The following is a 20,052-nucleotide window of genomic DNA, read 5'->3' on the forward strand; positions in this document are numbered from 1 at the left end:
TCTGCAAATATGTTGTTCCAGGGACTCCCCAGAAGCAAAGATTTTAGTTTAAAATGTTCGCTCTGAAAGAGCCATGAGGCCCATAGGGCAGGAGCCTATCTCCTGTTTCTGTAGCCATGAGGCCCATAGGGCAGGAGCCTATCTCCTGTTTCTGTAGCCATGAGGCCCATAGGGCAGTATATCTCCTGTTTCTGTAGCCATGAGGCCCATAGGGCAGGAGCCTATCTCCTGTTTCTGTAGCCATGAGGCCCATAGGGCAGGAGCCTATCTCCTGTTTCTGTAGCCATGAGGCCCATAGGGCAGTATATCTCCTGTTTCTGTAGCCATGACCCCATAGGGGCAGGAGCCTATCTCCTGTTTCTGTAGCCATGAGGCCCATAGGGGCAGGAGCCTATCTCCTGTTTCTGTAGCCATGAGGCCCATAGGGCAGGAGCCTATCTCCTGTTTCTGTAGCCATGAGGCCCATAGGGGCAGGAGCCTATCTCCTGTTTCTGTAGCCATGAGGCCCATGGGGGCAGGAGCCTATCTCCTGTTTCTGTAGCCATGAGGCCCATAGGGCAGTATATCTCCTGTTTCTTTAGCCATGAGGCCCATAGGGCAGGAGCCTATCTCCTGTTTCTGTAGCCATGAGGCCCATAGGGGCAGGAGCCTATCTCCTGTTTCTGTAGCCATGAGGCCCATGGGGGCAGGAGCCTATCTCCTGTTTCTGCGTGATGCAGCTTGATGTACAAGTATCGAGTCCCCCTGGACATGACGCTAGTATGTCGCTGGGACTTATAATACCCCAATCCAACCCTTGATGCTGAGTGCCAAGCATTTATTTGATAGTCTTCGGTATGAGCCGGCCTGGGAATGGAACCCCGACCTCCCAGTCTCAGGGCGGACGCTTTAACCACAAGGCCACCGAGCCATTGTACTTTTAAAAGGCGACATTGACCCGTTGACGGGGAGTTCAGCGTGGACGTGGCTAAAGCGTGGTAGCTCACAGCCGTAGACGCTTCCTCCGACGGACACATCAAAGAGCGCGTTGGCTCCTGCCTCGTGTCTGCCTGCCAACCCCCGGCCCGCTGTCTCTCAACCGTTATCTATCAGAATGACACACAGGCACGCACGCACGCACACACACACACACACAAACACATGCAGACCTCCGGGCTGTGCACATTAGTGTCATCATTACCGCACACACAATGAGGTTGTTAAACCACTGACGCAATGATCTTCATGGAGGGGGAGAGGGGGGTGGGGGGGGGGGGGGGAGAGGAAATAAACAACAAGTGTGTGTAGTACTTTCTCTTCCTGGAACTATACTGTAGTTCCTGTGAGGCGCTCGCTCACTGCAGCTGCAACTCTAATGTGGTTCCCAAACAAAACATCTCCATATAACTTCTGGAAAGTTAAAACAAATATTGAAAATAGCCAATATCTTGTTCAATAACTAGATAACCTTTGGCTCATACTGCAGCAGACATTTAGCAATATCTGTCTGTCTACATGGAACCAAAAAATAAATAAATAAACTTTTAGGGAACCCGCACAATCATATGCTGCAAACACATTTGGAGCATATGAGTTCCCTTCTCTATTTTCCTACGTCACTTTTTGAACCCAGCACCTCCATGAAGTGATGTGCATATTTTACTATAGTTTACTTTCTGTAAATGCATTCAGAACCGGCAATGTCACAACGTGTCACCAAAGCGACCATGTGGAAATGGCTACTTTCACGAAAGTATGTGGAGAAAGTATGTGGAAAGAGCTTCATAAAAGTTCTTTATGAAGAACTTTATGCTTCTTCATAAACTTTAGCTTCTAGAAACTAGAAACTTTAGCTTCTTCTTTATGAAGAAGCTACTCGGGCTGAGACGTTTGGGGATCCGACAGCCCTACTGTACCTGGAAGAGTATTTCCATATATTGCAGTATTGATACTTTTACTCGAGTGAAACATTCAAGTACGTTTTTTCCACTGCTGCCAACTGCTCTAATGTATGTATGTAGGACACCAGACAGTCACGCACGCACGCAGACACACACACAAACACACGCACTCACGTGCATACACGTGTGTGCACACACAGACACACGCAGAATCTCACACGCCAGTGTAAATTGGCAGCCGGGCGACAGACAGACAGAGGCCCGTTTGATTATGTTATTTTCCCTCTCTTGCCCCTGGCAGGAAAAGAACCCTGTCCATATAGTCCACACAGTCAGAGAGAGAGAGGCTGTAATGACAGGCTGCCAGCCCTGGCTCTATCGTATCCCCACATGGGGGCTTGTTTGTGGGGCAGTGGGGGTGGCGCTGGGGAGGCTCTCTGACCCAGACTGGGTCTATCCTGTGTGACAGTGGGGTGGTGGGCACCGTGACGCTGTGGCGGGACTCTTTCATCTCTATCAGCAGGGTGACAACATAGCCAGGGTGACATCGCAAGGGTGACGACACATGGAACTCGAGTCGAGTTCCTAGTACATACAAACAGAAAAGTCCTATCTGATTGCATTAAACATTAAACGTTATGCACGCGCATTCCCTCTATACCAGTGGTTCTCAAACTTTTTTGTGTCAAGCACCCCCAAATTGACACTAATTAGCCCCGCAGACCCCCATTTGAAAAGATATTCCAGGGACCCCCCCATAAGAGAAGATTTTTACGGCTCTATCAGTGATTCTCAACCCATTTAATTTCAAGGACCCCCAGTTTGACATGCATTAGTCTACGGACATCCATTTAATGGCATTTCTATTTTTGGGACCCCCAATTTATATTGTAAAATCAATGTTAATTTAACTCTGAGATTGTACAAATGGAACCAAATGGACCCGTTATGGTCCATTTGGCTCCATTCGTACACTCTCAGAGTTACAGACCCATAAGGGTCCACTTCGTTCCAAACTATCATTTAGCTGGGGACCCCCTGGAACTCCCTCAAGGACCCCTGGGGGGTCCCCGGACCCCACTTTGGGAACCACTGCTCTATACAGAACAACAGTATACTAGTATTACACTAGCCTGGCTTGGCCAGCCTCATAGCGGGGATTCACTGAAGATTCTTCCCTGGGGAGGAAACATCAGTGAACCCTCGCCATGAGTCTGGCCACGCCAGGCTAGGCTAGTATTACACACCTATCCATGCTATCCTGCACTATGCAGACAAAACAACAAGGTTACGTACAGTGTCCCACCTCCAAAACAAACAAAGTGTCCCATTACGATCATGTGCAAAGCCGATCAATTATACTGTTCACAGTGCAATCGGTACAATAACCAACCATACCCTGGGCTAAAAAGTGTCATTAGGGGTCAGAAGAATCCTCGGTAGACATTTCATTCCAAGCTACGGTATGTGACCTGGCAGAGTGATCTGGTTGTAAATCCTGCTGGCACAAAGTGGAAATAGCAGATGTAATCGGACTTTAGGGCGCGGGGAGGGGAGAGCACATATAACCGAAGCTTAATGTGAATCTAAATCACTGTTCTCCTCCAGTATATAGACTTTGGTGGAGAGAGGGGGGGGGGGGGTCACGTGTTTGTTTGTACATGAAAGCCAAAATGTGGAGTTGATTCTCTTGGACGGAGCGCTAACGTAAGCGCTGCCATAACATGGTGGAAAAGTGAACCCAGCGCTGCAGGCCAACAGCATGGCTCTCCTCATGAAGTAGGACCTTATGTTGCATTATGTTAAAGGTGAATCTGGGACACGGCGGCATCATCTGGCCTTCCTCTGCTTCTTGCGAGACCGGCCAGGAAATAACGTCTCACTGCTATAGTGGAGGAAGTGAAGAAAACATAGTGTGCTTCGTCGGCAGGCTGTAAAAGTCCCACATATAACGTTTTAAGAGCGTCCGTTAAAGAGTCCAAGCCAAGGATGGAAATGCAAACTAAGAAATAACCAAATGCCAAATGCATTTTCATTCCCCTTCTGAGGATCCTCTAGCAGTACATTGGTTCCCAAACTGTCGGTAGGGACCCCCAGGGTCATAATCCAGGGACCCCCAGGGTCATAATCCAGGGACCCCCAGGGTCATAATCCAGGGACCCCCACTAGTGGTCTTTGCGGTCTCAATACCTAATATAGTACTGTATGTATCGAGAGTTACGGTAATGCTTTCACAGGTCAGTACATGTTACAGTGTAGATTAGGGGTCCCGGACCCAAAGATTCATGTATGTACTGTATGTATCTATTATTGTCTCCACCAGGCCGACGGCATGGGGAGAGTGTAGAGAGTATGTTTTGCACTCGGTCCGTCCGTGTACAGCTAATCTCCGGCACACGCGCGGCTGATGCCAAACTTGTGTGTGTGTGTGTGTGTGTGTGTGTGTGTGTGTGTGTGTGTGTGTGTGTGTGTGTGTGTGTGTGTGTGTGTGTGTGTGTGTGTGTGTGTGTGTGTGTGTGTGTGTGTGTGTGTGTGTGTGTGTGTGTGTGTGTGTTCATTCCGGGTGACTAAAATGTGACTAAAACTAAATGAAAACTATTCAAGAGACTATGACTAAAACTAAAATCTAAGTGTGCTGCCAAAAACTTCACTGGTATAAACACTATCTCTATAGTCACGTGTTCAACACAGATCTGAATTTTCATATACTCCTACCCATTTTGTCCAAACATCACAAATGCTATTATCCTGGTGGAGACCTGTGCCCCGAGGGGCACTTTTTCTAGATTTCTCTGTCGGGCACAAATCTATTTTTATTTTCTTTAATAAATCTATGCTATTGAACACCCTATCTCCACATCACATGGTCCATGCCTTCTAACTTCACTTGAGCTGGATATCTTCTTTGTTTGAGGCACAGAGGCTTTAAAGGTTTTAAAAAACACTCATTATTATATATTTTTCATTTCCTGAAAAGTTATTATTTAGCTTTTCCCGACAGCAAACATAATTATTGTGAAATTGTTCAGAGGAATTCTCACATCCGCCATCACCGCCATCCATTACATCCATCCATCCTTCCATAACCCATTCTGAGCGGGAACCCCTTTTGGTGGTTTAAACTTTTAAGCATTATGTTATACTTTAGCTGTTGAAAAAGAGCAGATCTACAAGCTCATAGCGCGGCACTCGCGCTATGAGCTTGTAGATCTGCTCTTTTTGAAAAAGAGTGAAAATGTGGCGCAAATATTTGAATATATATTCTTTCAGAGCGAACGATTTTAATATTTGCTTCAGGGTGGGTGGGTGGGTCCCTGGAACAACATATTTTCAGATGGGGGGGTCGGCGGTCAATTACATATAATTTCTGGGGGTCCTGGACATGAAATAGTTTGAGAACCACTGACATAGAAACATGAGGTTTTTCAGAAAACTATCATGATTTAGAAGACATTTGTAGAATCGTCGTCAGGACTAAATGGGATAATGATTGTGGACAAACGTCATCAACAACAACACATCGCTTACACCATTTGGTAAACATTTAGCACTTTAAGCGTTTTAGAAGTCACACCCCTGGGAGAGAGGAGAGACCACCACCAGTGCGTCCATAACCTCATTGTGGTCCAGTGGAATCTTAAACAGGACCTCCCTTTACGGAGATGACAGTGATAAGGCAACAACAATGGCCCCCGAGGAGCACATGCTCTGTCTGTGTGTGACAGCTCCATATGTGCATTGTGTATAGCCTTGACACAAAGTGTAGCCTTTTTCAATGATGAATGGGCCCCTGGCCTGGGGAGACAGGGGGACGGAGACAGGGGGCCCGACACGGGGAGACAGGGGGACGGAGACAGGGGGACGGAGACAGGGGCCCTGGCCCAGGGAGACATGGGGACGGAGACAGGGGGCCCGGCCCAGGGAGACAGGGGGACGGAGACAGGGGGACGGAGACAGGGGCCCTGGCCCAGGGAGACATGGGGACGGAGACAGGGGGCCCGGCCCAGGGAGACAGGGGGACGGAGACAGGGGGACGGAGACAGGGGGACGGAGACAGGGGGCCCGGCCCAGGGAGACAGGGGGACGGAGACAGGGGGACGGAGACAGGGGCCCTGGCCCAGGGAGACATGGGGACGGAGACAGGGGGCCCGGCCCAGGGAGACATGGGGACGGAGACAGGGGGCCCGGCCTGGCCCCCAGGGACGTGCAGAGAGTGTTAGAGGGGGCAGGGGGCTGAAATCCCGTTAAGAGGGCACTTTTGGACAGAAATAAGCGAAAATAGCAGATCTACAAGCTCTCAACGCGTCACACTGCGACGCGTTGAGAGCTTGTAGACCAGCCATTTTCGTGGTGCAACCCAGCACTCTTTAGCTAGTGGAGATGCTGGTGTGTGACGACATGGATTTCTAAACGAATTAGTTCAACACAAAATACTGTGTTCAAGTTCAGGAGACTTCGGGGGGGAAAAAGCAATTCTCCTGAAGGCTGCCTTCCGGCATGGCATGGAAAGGAGAGGAGAGGAGGGCATTTTAATTTCTTCCACCATGTATGTAGTAAATGCTACATTCGTGGTCTGGAGAGGGCAGTTGTTTTACAGACGGGTAAAAGGGCAGGGGCTTAAAGGGTTAGTTCAGATTTTTTTAACTTAAGTTGTATGAAATACTTTAATATAGTTAATATAGTGGTTGCAACTGTATTAATTGATTGCCAGAGTCCCGTGGTGGGAGTTCTGCTCTGGTTTTGGTGAAATATCAAGTAGTTCCGGTCATTTTGTGGGGGGCATATGGGGCCACGCAGTAAAGGTAAATGTATCCACAAAACGAACATCATTTGTATTGTTGACCTATTTCTAAAATATTAGTGCAACTTTCGTTATTTTTTTACCCCTCTATCACACGGAACTATGTTTTTTGTGTCCATATCACTACGCCCCAAAAGATAGTTCCATGTGATAGAGGGGTCAAAGTTGAACGAAAGTCGCACTAATATTTTAGAAATAGGTCAACAATACAAATTACGTTAGTTTTGTGGATTAATTTACTTTTACTGCGTGGCCCCCAGTGCCCCCCACAAAATGACCGGAACTACTTAATATTGACCAAAACCAGAGCAGAACTCCCACCCCGGGACTCGGGCAATCAATTAATACAGTTGCAACCACTATATTAATGGCAAGTATTTCATACAACTTAAGTTCAAAAAATCTGAACTAACCCTTTAAGTCCCCTTTGATGTCTATGTGTGCCCGGCCCAGGGGCGACCAGGGGACGGAGAACTTAAGGTCACGTCAGTGTTGGTGACGAGGGTCCCGTAAGGTCATCTGATAATGACAGAGAGAGAGACAGACAGTAAAATGCTTCCCAAAAGACCTTTTTTTCCCTTTTTTTTTTACAATCGGCCTCAGGTCCTAATGGGTTAACGGCCCTACGCCCCTCCATCACTCCTCACCCACTGTTGTTATTACATTCCTTTCTCCATGCTTGTACTCCTTCATTCTTTCTATTGCACATTATTCTACCATCTTTCTCCGATCTCCACATACTTCTTCATTCTCTACCTATATCCACAATCTCACAACGCCGACGCCTTGTGAGCTTGTAGATCTGCTATTTTCGGAGCGCAACCAAACACAAGATGACTCGTCTTTTTAGTTCTACTGGATCTCTTCTCCACTAAAAAAAGTATTTTATTTGTTGACAAAATGTTGGCAATATATTTAGTCAACATACGGTAGCTTAGTTTGTATTCAGTTTTTGTTTGGGTTTCGTCAGTGAAAAGAAACGGTAGTCCACGCACGCACGCATGCACACACGCACGCACACACGCACACTTCATTATCCAATGTAGTTCACACCCTGCCTGTACCGGGCCAGCCGTGCCATCTGTAAGATATTACATAAGGATGACATGAATGTACTGTATGTGTGTGTACTGCATTCACAACGTCTGCTGTTTTCAACATCTGCTACCGACGGCAGAGGGTGCATCTCTAGTTCTCTACAAGGCCTTCATTCAATGGACGTTTACATTCAAATGCATTCCATTCACACATTAACCCAGCTCAACCTTTTTATGTCCTGGACCCCCAGAATTGACCTTTAGCTATGCCCCGCCCTCTCCGACACTTTCCAGCCGGGCTCATTCATTCATATGTAAATAGCATGGATTTTAAATACATTAAATACTGGTTCATTTTTATCAACCAGACCTTCAACAAATATTCCAAAGGCCTGCCATATGCCCAGCTGGAGAAATGATGTGCGTGGCATTTCTTTTTTAAGATTTGGAGAGATTTGGAGAGAAATGAAGGCTGACAAAGGGTGAATTGGCCCGGAATGAGATGAGCGCCCCTCATTTATCAGTAGGGGTATCAAAAAAAAGATTCAAATTAGAATTCCCGTTATGAACGATTCAAAATCGATTCATAATTTCCAAAAATCAAAAGATTATTATTATTTTTTTCTGGTTACAGTTTTCACTGTAACCAGTTTTCACTACATGTAAGCTTACCCTAAGCTTACCCTAATCACAGTAAACATCATAACTTCAGTCATTTTCAAGTTCACTTCAGTTCAACACTGGAGTAGATTGTGATGTTTTTGGATTGAGAATCGATTTTGAATCGAATCGTGACCCCAAGAATCTGAATCGAATCGTGGGACACCAAAAGATTCACAGCCCTATATATCAGTATGTAAACAGAGTCACGTTGTGACAGACGGTAGCGTTTTCCTGACAGTGCAGCAGTTAATATAGTAGCAGTGGATGGAGTTATTTTAACACGCACCCCAGGAGCCGTATGTTCAGAAATAACCACGACCAACGCTACGAGCTGCAGTAGCAGTAACTTCTCAATGAGACTGTATAAAACTGGATTAAATCAGTGCTATTTCTGGTGTGTGTGTGTGTGTGTGTGTGTGTGTGTGTGTGTGTGTGTGTGTGTGTGTGTGTGTGTGTGTGTGTGTGTGTGTGTGTGTGTGTGTGTGTGTGTGTGTGTGTGTGTGTGTGTGTGTGTGTGTGTGTGTGTGTGTGTGTGTGTGTGTGTGTGTGTGTGTATGTGCGCACGCACTTGCCCATGTGCATGCACAGCCAGCAGATATTAATAAAAATAATTCAATCCATGATGACTCAACTCTTCCCAGTTCCTCAGTCTAGAAGCCCCCCGCACACACGTGCGCACGCGCGAGCACACACACACACACACACACACACACACACACACACACACACACACACACACACACACACACACAGCCAGACTGTTTCTTGGAGAGAGATGAGACGAGGCTGTAATGAAGTCCCAGTGATGAGGATTAACAGCGAGTCACATGGACTCATCTTCAGATCTGACCTTTAGAAGACCCCCCCCCTCCCCCGGTCTAATTAAATTAAATATCTTGCTCATTTCTAAGAAAAAAAATCACACCCATGATATTAATGTCTAACTCAAGTTGATTAGGTGATGTAATGGTGATGTAAAACAAACTGTGCAAACACAAACATTGAACGCCATTAACAATAAAGAGACATTATGACGTACATTTTCCCTTCATTGTCAATGGCGTTTACAAAACAAACATTGCAGTAAAGACATACATTAAACCTGTGTATAGGAGGCGCTATAGCGCCCCTCAATAGAAGAAATGATTGGAGTGTATAATGAATGTCCAGTTCAGCTGTGTGTCTGTTTTCACAACAAGCTACAAGCGGTGACTCACGCTGTTCCCGTCAGAATCACATTGGCGTGTCCATGCAGGGCGGAGAACATCACTGATAGGATGATAGGATCTAAAATGTGATGTGGCGTGAAAACTGGAATTTAAAGAGCGTGTCGTGCCAATGTCCCGATTTTTATATGCAATTATCAAGCAAACCACTCATCTCTCTCTCTCTCTCTCTCTCTCTCTCTCTCTCTCTGTCTCTCTCTCTATTTATGTCTCTCTCCCTCCCCCTCCCCCTGCAGACAGGCGTGGGCTCTGGTGTCGGTGGTGGGCGGAGGGAACGCGTCGTGTTCGGAGGACGTGCGCGAGCACGAGAACCACGACACGGGAGGCCAGGCCGTGGCCCGGAGGACCTTCACCACCGTGGACGGGGTGGCCTTCTCTGTGACGGCCTACAGCGAGTGGAGGAACGGTAAGGACCTTCTCTGTGACGGCCTACAGCGAGTGGAGGAACGGTAAGGACCTTCTCTGTGACGGCCTACAGCGAGTGGAGGAACGGTAAGAACCTTCTCTGTGACGGCCTACAGCGAGTGGAGGAACGGTAAGAACCTTCTCTGTGACGGCCTACAGCGAGTGGAGGAACGGTAAGGACCTTCTCTGTGACGGCCTACAGCGAGTGGAGGAACGGTAAGAACCTTCTCTGTGACGGCCTACAGCGAGTGGAGGAACGGTAAGGACCTTCTCTGTGACGGCCTACAGCGAGTGGAGGAACGGTAAGGACCTTCTCTGTGACGGCCTACAGCGAGTGGAGGAACGGTAAGGACCTTCTCTGTGACGGCCTACAGCGAGTGGAGGAACGGTAAGGACCTTCTCTGTGACGGCCTACAGCGAGTGGAGGAACGGTAAGGACCTTCTCTGTGACGGCCTACAGCGAGTGGAGGAACGGTAAGGACCTTCTCTGTGACGGCCTACAGCGAGTGGAGGAACGGTAAGGACCTTCTCTGTGACGGCCTACAGCGAGTGGAGGAACGGTAAGAACCTTCTCTGTGACGGCCTACAGCGAGTGGAGGAACGGTAAGGACCTTCTCTGTGACGGCCTACAGCGAGTGGAGGAACGGTAAGGACCTTCTCTGTGACGGCCTACAGCGAGTGGAGGAACGGTAAGGACCTTCTCTGTGACGGCCTACAGCGAGTGGAGGAACGGTAAGGCCTCATTCACACCTAAGACACTCGCAAGACACACTCTGTGTCCTGTGTCTTCTGTGTGTCATGGACGCCTCAATGCATTTCCCATGGGAGTCGCATGGTTTGAACCAACAACAACAACAACCTTGTTGCATTGGGGTCTACGGACTATACATTGGTCTACGGACCCCCCATTTAATGGCATTTCTATCTCTGGGACCCCCATATACCTAGAACGCTGCTAGATGGTGGATATCAGCAAGACCATTCTGTATCTGAGAATGGCCGGGTGCGGCTGCACTAATAACTTTGGGACGTGCCCATCTAGAGACGGGTATCACTAAGGGGGCTCCATTTCCGTCCTTTTTTTTCTTTTTACTATTTTGAAAAACATTTTTGAATAGTTAACACCCCCATCGCCCAGGATGAAGTTCTTTGTCCTTTCTATTAGTAACGCCCGACGCCCAGGATGAAGTTTGATCCAAAAGACGAAGTTTATTGATATGAAAACGGATTGCATCGCTCCACAGCCTGGAACGCCTGCAATCCTCGATGTTGCGCAACAGTGAGATGTCATCGAAAATCTCCCTCCCCTGTTTAGCGATCTAAATCATCAATCGTTGTTGTCGATCGCCTTTAGAGTGGTGTGGCTATTGTTAGCTGCTACACACACATTCACAACAACATCCGATCCGTCGGTAAAAGTGGTCCGTGTTTATAAATCGACTGGGCGCTATACTGTAATGGATTAAATAAACCCCGGGCAATTAAAATAGCCCATCTAGGCCCAGGCTGTAGCGTAACGGTCTGGGCACCGGACTGGTGATCCAGTCGCGGTGTGCCGCGGGTTCGACTCCCGGACCCGACACGGCCTTTACCGCATGTCATCCCCCCATCTCTCTCCCGTTTCCTGTCAGCCTACTATCTGTCCCTTACAAAATCAATAAAAGGCGTAAGCCGCAAAAAAAAATATTAAAAAAAAAAAAAAAAGCCCATCTACCAGCTTTCAACGTTTCATCGATGGAGATCAGCCAAACTATTCAAAAATGTTTATCAAAATAGTAAAAAATAAAAAATCAGACGCATCTGAAGTGAACTGTACTGTACTGTACTGTACTGTACTGTACTGTACTGTACTGTACTGTACTGTACTGTACTGTACTGTACTGTACTGTACTGTACTGTACTGTACTGTACTGTACTGTACTGTACTGACCGACCCAGTGACCCAGCCAGGGACAGACCCAGTGACCCAGCCAGGGACAGACCCAGTGACCCAGCCAGGGACAGACCCAGGGACATAGCTGTCTATAGGAGTGGTTGCACACAAAAAAAAAGGCAAAGAAATGTAGGGAATGAGGGGTTTAGCATGGACAGAAATAGAGCCCTAAGTCTAAGGTATAAAACTAAATTAAAACAGTGGAAAGAGATGGTGATATTGGAGGGAAAGCAGCGATATTGACGGTGGTTTTTCCGTGTCCGCAGGTTTTCCCATCTCGGGCTTCCAGGTGGACGCTGTGGACCAGGTGGTGCTGAACCTGCAGGACGAGGTGAAGCAGACCTGGCGCCCCGGGGACCACATCGTGGTTGCCAGCACGGACTATTCCATGCACCAGGCTGAGGAGTTCACGCTGCTGCCCTGCCCCGAGTGCAGCAGCCGGCAGGTCCGCATACAAGGTATGAGTGTCTCTCTGGGGGCCGTATAGCCTCTCAGACCCATGCATTAGAGTGTCTCTCTGGGGGCCGTATAGCCTCTCAGACCCATGCATTAGAGTGTCTCTCTGGGGGCTGTATAGCCTCTCAGACCCATGCATTAGAGTGTCTCTCTGGGGGCCGTATAGCCTCTCAGACCCATGCATTAGAGCGTCTCTCTGGGGGCTGTATAGCCTCTCAGACCCATGCATTAGAGTGTCTCTCTGGGGGCCGTATAGCCTCTCAGACCCATGCATTAGAGTGTCTCTCTGGGGGCCGTATAGCCTCTCAGACCCATGCATTAGAGCGTCTCTCTGGGGGCCGTATAGCCTCTCAGACCCATGCATTAGAGTGTCTCTCTGGGGGCTGTATAGCCTCTCAGACCCATGCATTAGAGTGTCTCTCTGGGGGCCGTATAGCCTCTCAGACCCATGCATTAGAGCGTCTCTCTGGGGGCTGTATAGCCTCTCAGACCCATGCATTAGAGTGTCTCTCTGGGGGCCGTATAGCCTCTCAGACCCATGCATTAGAGTGTCTCTCTGGGGGCCGTATAGCCTCTCAGACCCATGCATTAGAGCGTCTCTCTGGGGGCCGTATAGCCTCTCAGACCCATGCATTAGAGTGTCTCTCTGGGGGCTGTATAGCCTCTCAGACCCATGCATTAGAGTGTCTCTCTGGGGGCTGTATATCCTCTCAGACCCATGCATTAGAGTGTCTCTCTGGGGGCCGTATAGCCTCTCAGACCCATGCATTAGAGCGTCTCTCTGGGGGCCGTATATCCTCTCAGACCCATGCATTAGAGTGTCTCTGGGGGCCGTATAGCCTCTCAGACCCATGCATTAGAGTGTCTCTCTGGGGGCCGTATAGCCTCTCAGACCCATGCATTAGAGTGTCTCTCTGGGGGCTGTATAGCCTCTCAGACCCATGCATTAGAGCGTCTCTCTGGGGGCTGTATAGCCTCTCAGACCCATGCATTAGAGCGTCTCTCTGGGGGCTGTATAGCCTCTCAGACCCATGCATTAGAGCGTCTCTCTGGGGGCTGTATAGCCTCTCAGACCCATGCATTAGAGCATCTCTCTGGGGGCTGTATAGCCTCTCAGACCCATGCATTAGAGTGTCTCTGGGGGCCGTATAGCCTCTCAGACCCATGCATTAGAGCGTCTCTCTGGGGGCCGTATAGCCTCTCAGACCCATGCATTAGAGTGTCTCTCTGGGGGCTGTATAGCCTCTCAGACCCATGCATTAGAGTGTCTCTGGGGGCTGTATAGCCTCTCAGACCCATGCATTAGAGTGTCTCTCTGGGGGCCGTATAGCCTCTCAGACCCATGCATTAGAGTGTCTCTCTGGGGGCTGTATAGCCTCTCAGACCCATGCATTAGAGTGTCTCTCTGGGGGCCGTATAGCCTCTCAGACCCATGCATTAGAGTGTCTCTCTGGGGGCTGTATAGCCTCTCAGACCCATGCATTAGAGTGTCTCTCTGGGGGCCGTATAGCCTCTCAGACCCCATGCATTAGGCCTAACGTTGGTTTCCGATTGGCTGTCATTTTTGGGCTGAGTAGGTAGGATTATTATTATCCGTGGGAAGGATGGGTAGCAAGGATTTTTTTTTTTTTTTCATGGGACGGATGGGTAGCAAGGATTTTTTTTCTTTTTTTTCCTACGGCAATGATGGATAGGCTTCTTTTTTAATAACTTCAATATTTGCCTGAAATACCATCTTTTAAATAATGAATGGTTCAAGTATGACACTGTATGCTTACAGCTAAAACATTTGAAAACTTTGAATAGAATGTCCACAGACTCCACCACACACTGGTTGAATACTTTAGAGTTTTAATTCAACTCCAAACCAAAGTAAAGTGCTGCATCACTCACATACCAAAAGGTTGGAGGTTGGTTAACTTATTTCTGTCACGACAGTTGCCAACAACCCAGAACATCCCATCGTCTGCACGGCTTGGCTAGTCGAGCAGTTCTGATTGGCTGCCTCGTCTCCAGCCATGTTGCCTCAGAATTCTTTAGGGGCACTAATTTGAGCATAACTGTGGAGCGCAGCTAAAAAGTGGCGTAACGTCAGCAGCAGACCCGCAGATTTAATGGGTAACAGACAGTAACACGTTTGAGTCTCTGTCACTGTACTCGCAGACCCCCACGCAATCACGCATACTACCGGCACGGTTTCACCTCCTTAATTATGTCTGCAAATGATTTAGTATTCAATGAAATTATTTGTGGCGGTGCTTTGCACGGGCAGACGACAGATACAGTGCACAGGTCCATGCTGTGTTGTGTTGGCGTTGTTGTGTTGTGTTGTGTTGGCGTTGTGTTGTGTTGGCGTTGTGTTGTGTTGGCGTTGTGTTGTGTTGGCGTTGTGTTGTGTTGTGTTGGCGTTGTGTTGTGTTGGCGTTGTGTTGTGTTGGCGTTGTGTTGTGGTGGGTTGTGCGTCTCCTCGCGATGACGCATTCCAAAACATTTGCGCACGTGATATTTTAGAGTAGACGAAAGAAAACTTTATTTTGACTTTGCACGTCCCAATGGTCTCATCAAAGAGAATTTTAATGATCAAAGACCTTTTTGGTCTTCCTCGGTCGTATTCTGAGCTTTTTTTTTTTTTTTTTTTTCCACTAAATGCCAATAAAATAATATGGGTCGCGCATATTTAATAGAGTCGGTCGGCAACCGGAAACCAACGTTTTTTTTTTGTTAGGCCTTAGAGCGTCTCTCTGGGGGCCGTAGACTCTCAGACCCATGCATTATACCACACTGGGTTCTACACCACACTTTAACCAAGTCCACTGGGTTCTACACCACACTTTAACCAAGTCCACTGGGTTCTACACCACACTTTAACCAAGTCCACTGGGTTCTACACCACACTTTAACCAAGTCCACTGGGTTCTACACCACACTTTAACCAAGTCCACTGGGTTATACACCACACTTTAACCAAGTCCACTGGGTTTATACACCACACTTTAACCAAGTCCACTGGGTTATACACCACACTTTAACCAAGTCCACTGGGTTATACACCACACTTTAACCAAGTCCACTGGGTTTATACACCACACTTTAACCAAGTCCACTGGGTTTATACACCACACTTTAACCAAGTCCACTGGGTTATACACCACACTTTAACCAAGTCCACTGGGTTATACACCACACTTTAACCAAGTCCACTGGGTTTATACACCACACTTTAACCAAGTCCACTGGGTTTATACACCACACTTTAACCAAGTCCACTGGGTTCTACACAACACTTTAACCAAGTCCACTGGGTTATACACCACACTTTAACCAAGTCCACTGGGTTATACACCACACTTTAACCAAGACCACTGGGTTTATACACCACACTTTAACCAAGTCCACTGGGTTTATACACCACACTTTAACCAAGTCCACTGGGTTCTACACAACACTTTAACCAAGTCCACTGGGTTATACACCACACTTTAACCAAGTCCACTGGGTTATACACCACACTTTAACCAAGTCCACTGGGTTTATACACCACACTTTAACCAAGTCCACTGGGTTTATACACCACACTTTAACCAAATCCACTGGGTTATACACCACACTTTAACCAAGTCCACTGGGTTATACACCACACTTTAACCAAGACCACCTGGGTTTATACACCACACTTTAACCAAGTCCACTGGGTTTATACACCACACTTTAACCAAGTCCACTGGGTTATACACCACACTTTAACCAAGTCCACTGGGTTATACACCACACTTTAACCAAGTCCACTGGGTTTATACACCACACTTTAACCAAGTCCACTGGGTTTATACACCACACTTTAACCAAGTCCACTGGGTTTATACACCACACTTTAACCAAGTCCACTGGGTTATACACCACACTTTAACCAAGTCCACTGGGTTCTACACCACACTTTAACCAAGACCACCTGGGTTTATACACCACACTTTAACCAAGACCACCTGGGTTTATACACCACACTTTAACCAAGTCCACTGGGTTCTACACCACACTTTAACCAAGTCCACTGGGTTATACACCACACTTTAACCAAGTCCACTGGGTTTATACACCACACTTTAACCAAGACCACCTGGGTTTATACACCACACTTTAACCAAGTCCACTGGGTTATACACCACACTTTAACCAAGACCACCTGGGTTTATACACCACACTTTAACCAAGTCCACTGGGTTATACACCACACTTTAACCAAGACCACCTGGGTTTATACACCACACTTTAACCAAGTCCACTGGGTTTATACACCACACTTTAACCAAGACCACCTGGGTTTATACACCACACTTTAACCAAGTCCACTGGGTTTATACACCACACTTTAACCAAGTCCACTGGGTTTATACACCACACTTTAACCAAGTCCACTGGGTTTATACACCACACTTTAACCAAGTCCACTGGGTTTATACACCACACTTTAACCAAGTCCACCTGGGTTTATACACCACACTTTAACCAAGTCCACTGGGTTTATACACCACACTTTAACCAAGTCCACTGGGTTATACACCACACTTTAACCAAGTCCACTGGGTTATACACCACACTTTAACCAAGTCCACTGGGTTATACACCACACTTTAACCAAATCCACTGGGTTATACACCACACTTTAACCAAGACCACCTGGGTTTATACACCACACTTTAACCAAGACCACCTGGGTTTATACACCACACTTTAACCAAGTCCACTGGGTTATACACCACACTTTAACCAAGACCACCTGGGTTTATACACCACACTTTAACCAAGACCACCTGGGTTTATACACCACACTTTAACCAAGTCCACTGGGTTATACACCACACTTTAACCAAGACCACCTGGGTTTATACACCACACTTTAACCAAGACCACCTGGGTTTATACACCACACTTTAACCAAATCCACTGGGTTATACACCACACTTTAACCAAGACCACCTGGGTTTATACACCACACTTTAACCAAGTCCACCTGGGTTTTACACCACACTTTAACCAAGTCCACTGGGTTATAAACCACACTTTAACCAAGTCCACTGGGTTTATACACCACACTTTAACCAAGTCCACTGGGTTTATACACCACACTTTAACCAAGTCCACTGGGTTATACACCACACTTTAACCAAGTCCACTGGGTTATACACCACACTTTAACCAAGTCCACTGGGTTATACACCACACTTTAACCAAGTCCACTGGGTTATACACCACACTTTAACCAAGTCCACCTGGGTTTTTATAGCACATACAATATTACTGCTGGTCTGTTGTGAAAGTTTCTCCCTAGCTGTTTACATGAAAGTCTCTGCGGTGGAGGACATGCACGCACGCACGCATGCACGCACACACGCACACACGCACGGACAGCAAAACATGCCTTCGGCCTCGTGGAGACAATAATGATATAAAATGATCCACGGATCAAACTGCGCTATCCAGCGGATATAACTGCCATTTGCGCATGCATGGCATGCTCAGACACACACACACACACACACACACACACACACACACACATACTTTTGATCCTCACGGGATCCGCACGTAATTCTGACGGAGCATTAGTCCGACATGCGGGAACCGCTCCAACATGCACTGCTCCCGTACGTGCATGTGGTTATGGTTAAGTTAGAGTTTGAGGTAGTCGACTATTCAACTAGTCGACTAGTAAATCCACTAGTCGACCTTGCTGCAGAAAGAAAAATATCTGTTTTTGTAGGCCTCAAGATCAGCTAGAATGCTAGATTATAGTCACCGATGTACACAGTTTTTATATATACAAATATCTACTTTTTATATATATTTCTTTACATAATAAGGTAGTTAAACAACTATTCGACTAGTCGACTAGTAAACTAGGCAACTAGTTGACTAGTATAAATGACTAGAAGTGAAAGACCTAGTTTGAGGTAGGTTGTCGTTTGTCGGACCAATGACTAGTCTGAACAAAGTACTGCACCCGATCCTCACAAGTATAGTAACACACACACACGCGCGCACACACACACACACACACACGTCCACGTGCACTTAGCGCTGCGGCCGCTCTGGCGTCATGGGAGTGGTTCCGCCTGTACTCGTAAATCATTCACCATCCATCCGTCCGTCCCATCCCACCCCGACACATTATTCTCTCTTGATTCATAGAGCCTGTTGTTCCACCCAGCGTCACTCGCTCCATGCACGGACACAGCTTATTAATCATCTCACAAACGGAATACAATGCTGTCCGTGAGACGCCAAAATGAAACGCAAATGTCTGTTCGACTATTTGTGTGCTCTCTCCCCCACCTCGGCGCGGAGTTCCCCCATTGTGTCGGTTAAGTTCTATTTGCCAACGCAGTGGACACTAAAGCATGCCGTGCCTAGGGTTGTCACGATCATGGCGATGAATGGTTGGCCGTACATATCGTTAACAATTAACTTTTAGTTTTAGTTTTCTCCCTTTGGCATTGATCATTGGAACTTAAATACATCAAAATGACATGTTTGTTTTTGCCTTTCATGCTTCATGAACAAACCGTTGCGCTGTAGGTGCAGCGCTCCACTTCAGAATCCATCTCTCGTTGTGAAACGGGGACAATAAAGCCTCTCCGACCCACTTACTTACTTACTTACTTACTTACTTACTTGGATTTGTATTCTGGGGTGAACCTTTGAAAATAGTCGCGATTTAACCCATTCTGGACGGGAACCCCCTTTTGATGTTTTAAGCATTATGCTATACTTTTGCTATTGAAAAATTGCAGATATACAAGCTCATAGATCTGATATGTTAGAAAAATCATGAAAATGTGGAGCAAAACTTTGAATGTATATTATTTCAGAGCGAAAGTTTTTTAACTAAAATCTTTGCCACTAATGATAGAAAACACTACACGGTACAAGATTATTATTTCATGTCAAAACAATCAGGTATCCGTAGATGATGTAACCCACGTAATGTAATGCGTCACTCTTAACAGTACGTTTTAAGCGGGCGGGCGACAGCCAGATTAATTTTCCGGAAGTGCATTATATTTGTCTATGGGACCCGGTGACTACCGGCGATAGCAGGCGAACAGGCAGGGCAGGGCAACATCACAGGGCAACATCGCCCGAAAATATACAAATAATTCATCTTTTTGGGCAATGACGGGCGATTGGGCGATGTGTCAGCCGATGCTCGCCCGCTGTTAAAATGTACTGTTAGGTTTTCCACATGTCCAAAGACCTAACCTCATACTGTCCTTGTTGATATAACACCATTTAGGTCAACGTAATAACATTATGTTGTGAGATGATAATATAGCAGCAGGTATGCTAGACTTGAGGCCAGTAAATGGAAAATGGTCGCATTTATATTAGCGCCTTTTATCCAAGGCGTTTTGCATACTGTAGCTGCCGTCCCGCCAGTGAACCGTCTGAACGTGTTTTGGCATGATGACCGATCCAACCCCTGAGGAGGAGAGCCAAGCAGGGAGGCACTGGGTCCCATGTTTATTGTCTTTGGGATGTTGGGGTCACTTAACACTACGGATGCACCAGCATTTTTCAAAATATAGGTGCTAGAGTGGCAGCAGATATGGCAGATTTTACTCTGAAAAGCCCCCCCCCCCCCCCCCCCCCCCCG

General features: G+C 47.1%; 1 protein-coding gene across 1 annotated transcript in view; it reads left to right on the forward strand.

The window, feature by feature from the left end:
• Positions 1–20,052, forward strand: part of cemip2 (cell migration inducing hyaluronidase 2) — a 106,633-nt gene that overhangs the window by 33,562 nt on the left and 53,019 nt on the right. Inside the window, 2 exon segments of the mRNA XM_083783494.1 lie at positions 9,844–10,013; positions 12,212–12,403. Coding sequence (XP_083639620.1) covers positions 9,844–10,013; positions 12,212–12,403 — 362 coding nt within the window.

The sequence above is a fragment of the Protomyctophum parallelum genome, assembly GCF_964188405.1.
Source record: "Protomyctophum parallelum genome assembly, chromosome: 15".
Classification (NCBI taxonomy): Eukaryota; Metazoa; Chordata; class Actinopteri; order Myctophiformes; family Myctophidae; genus Protomyctophum; species Protomyctophum parallelum.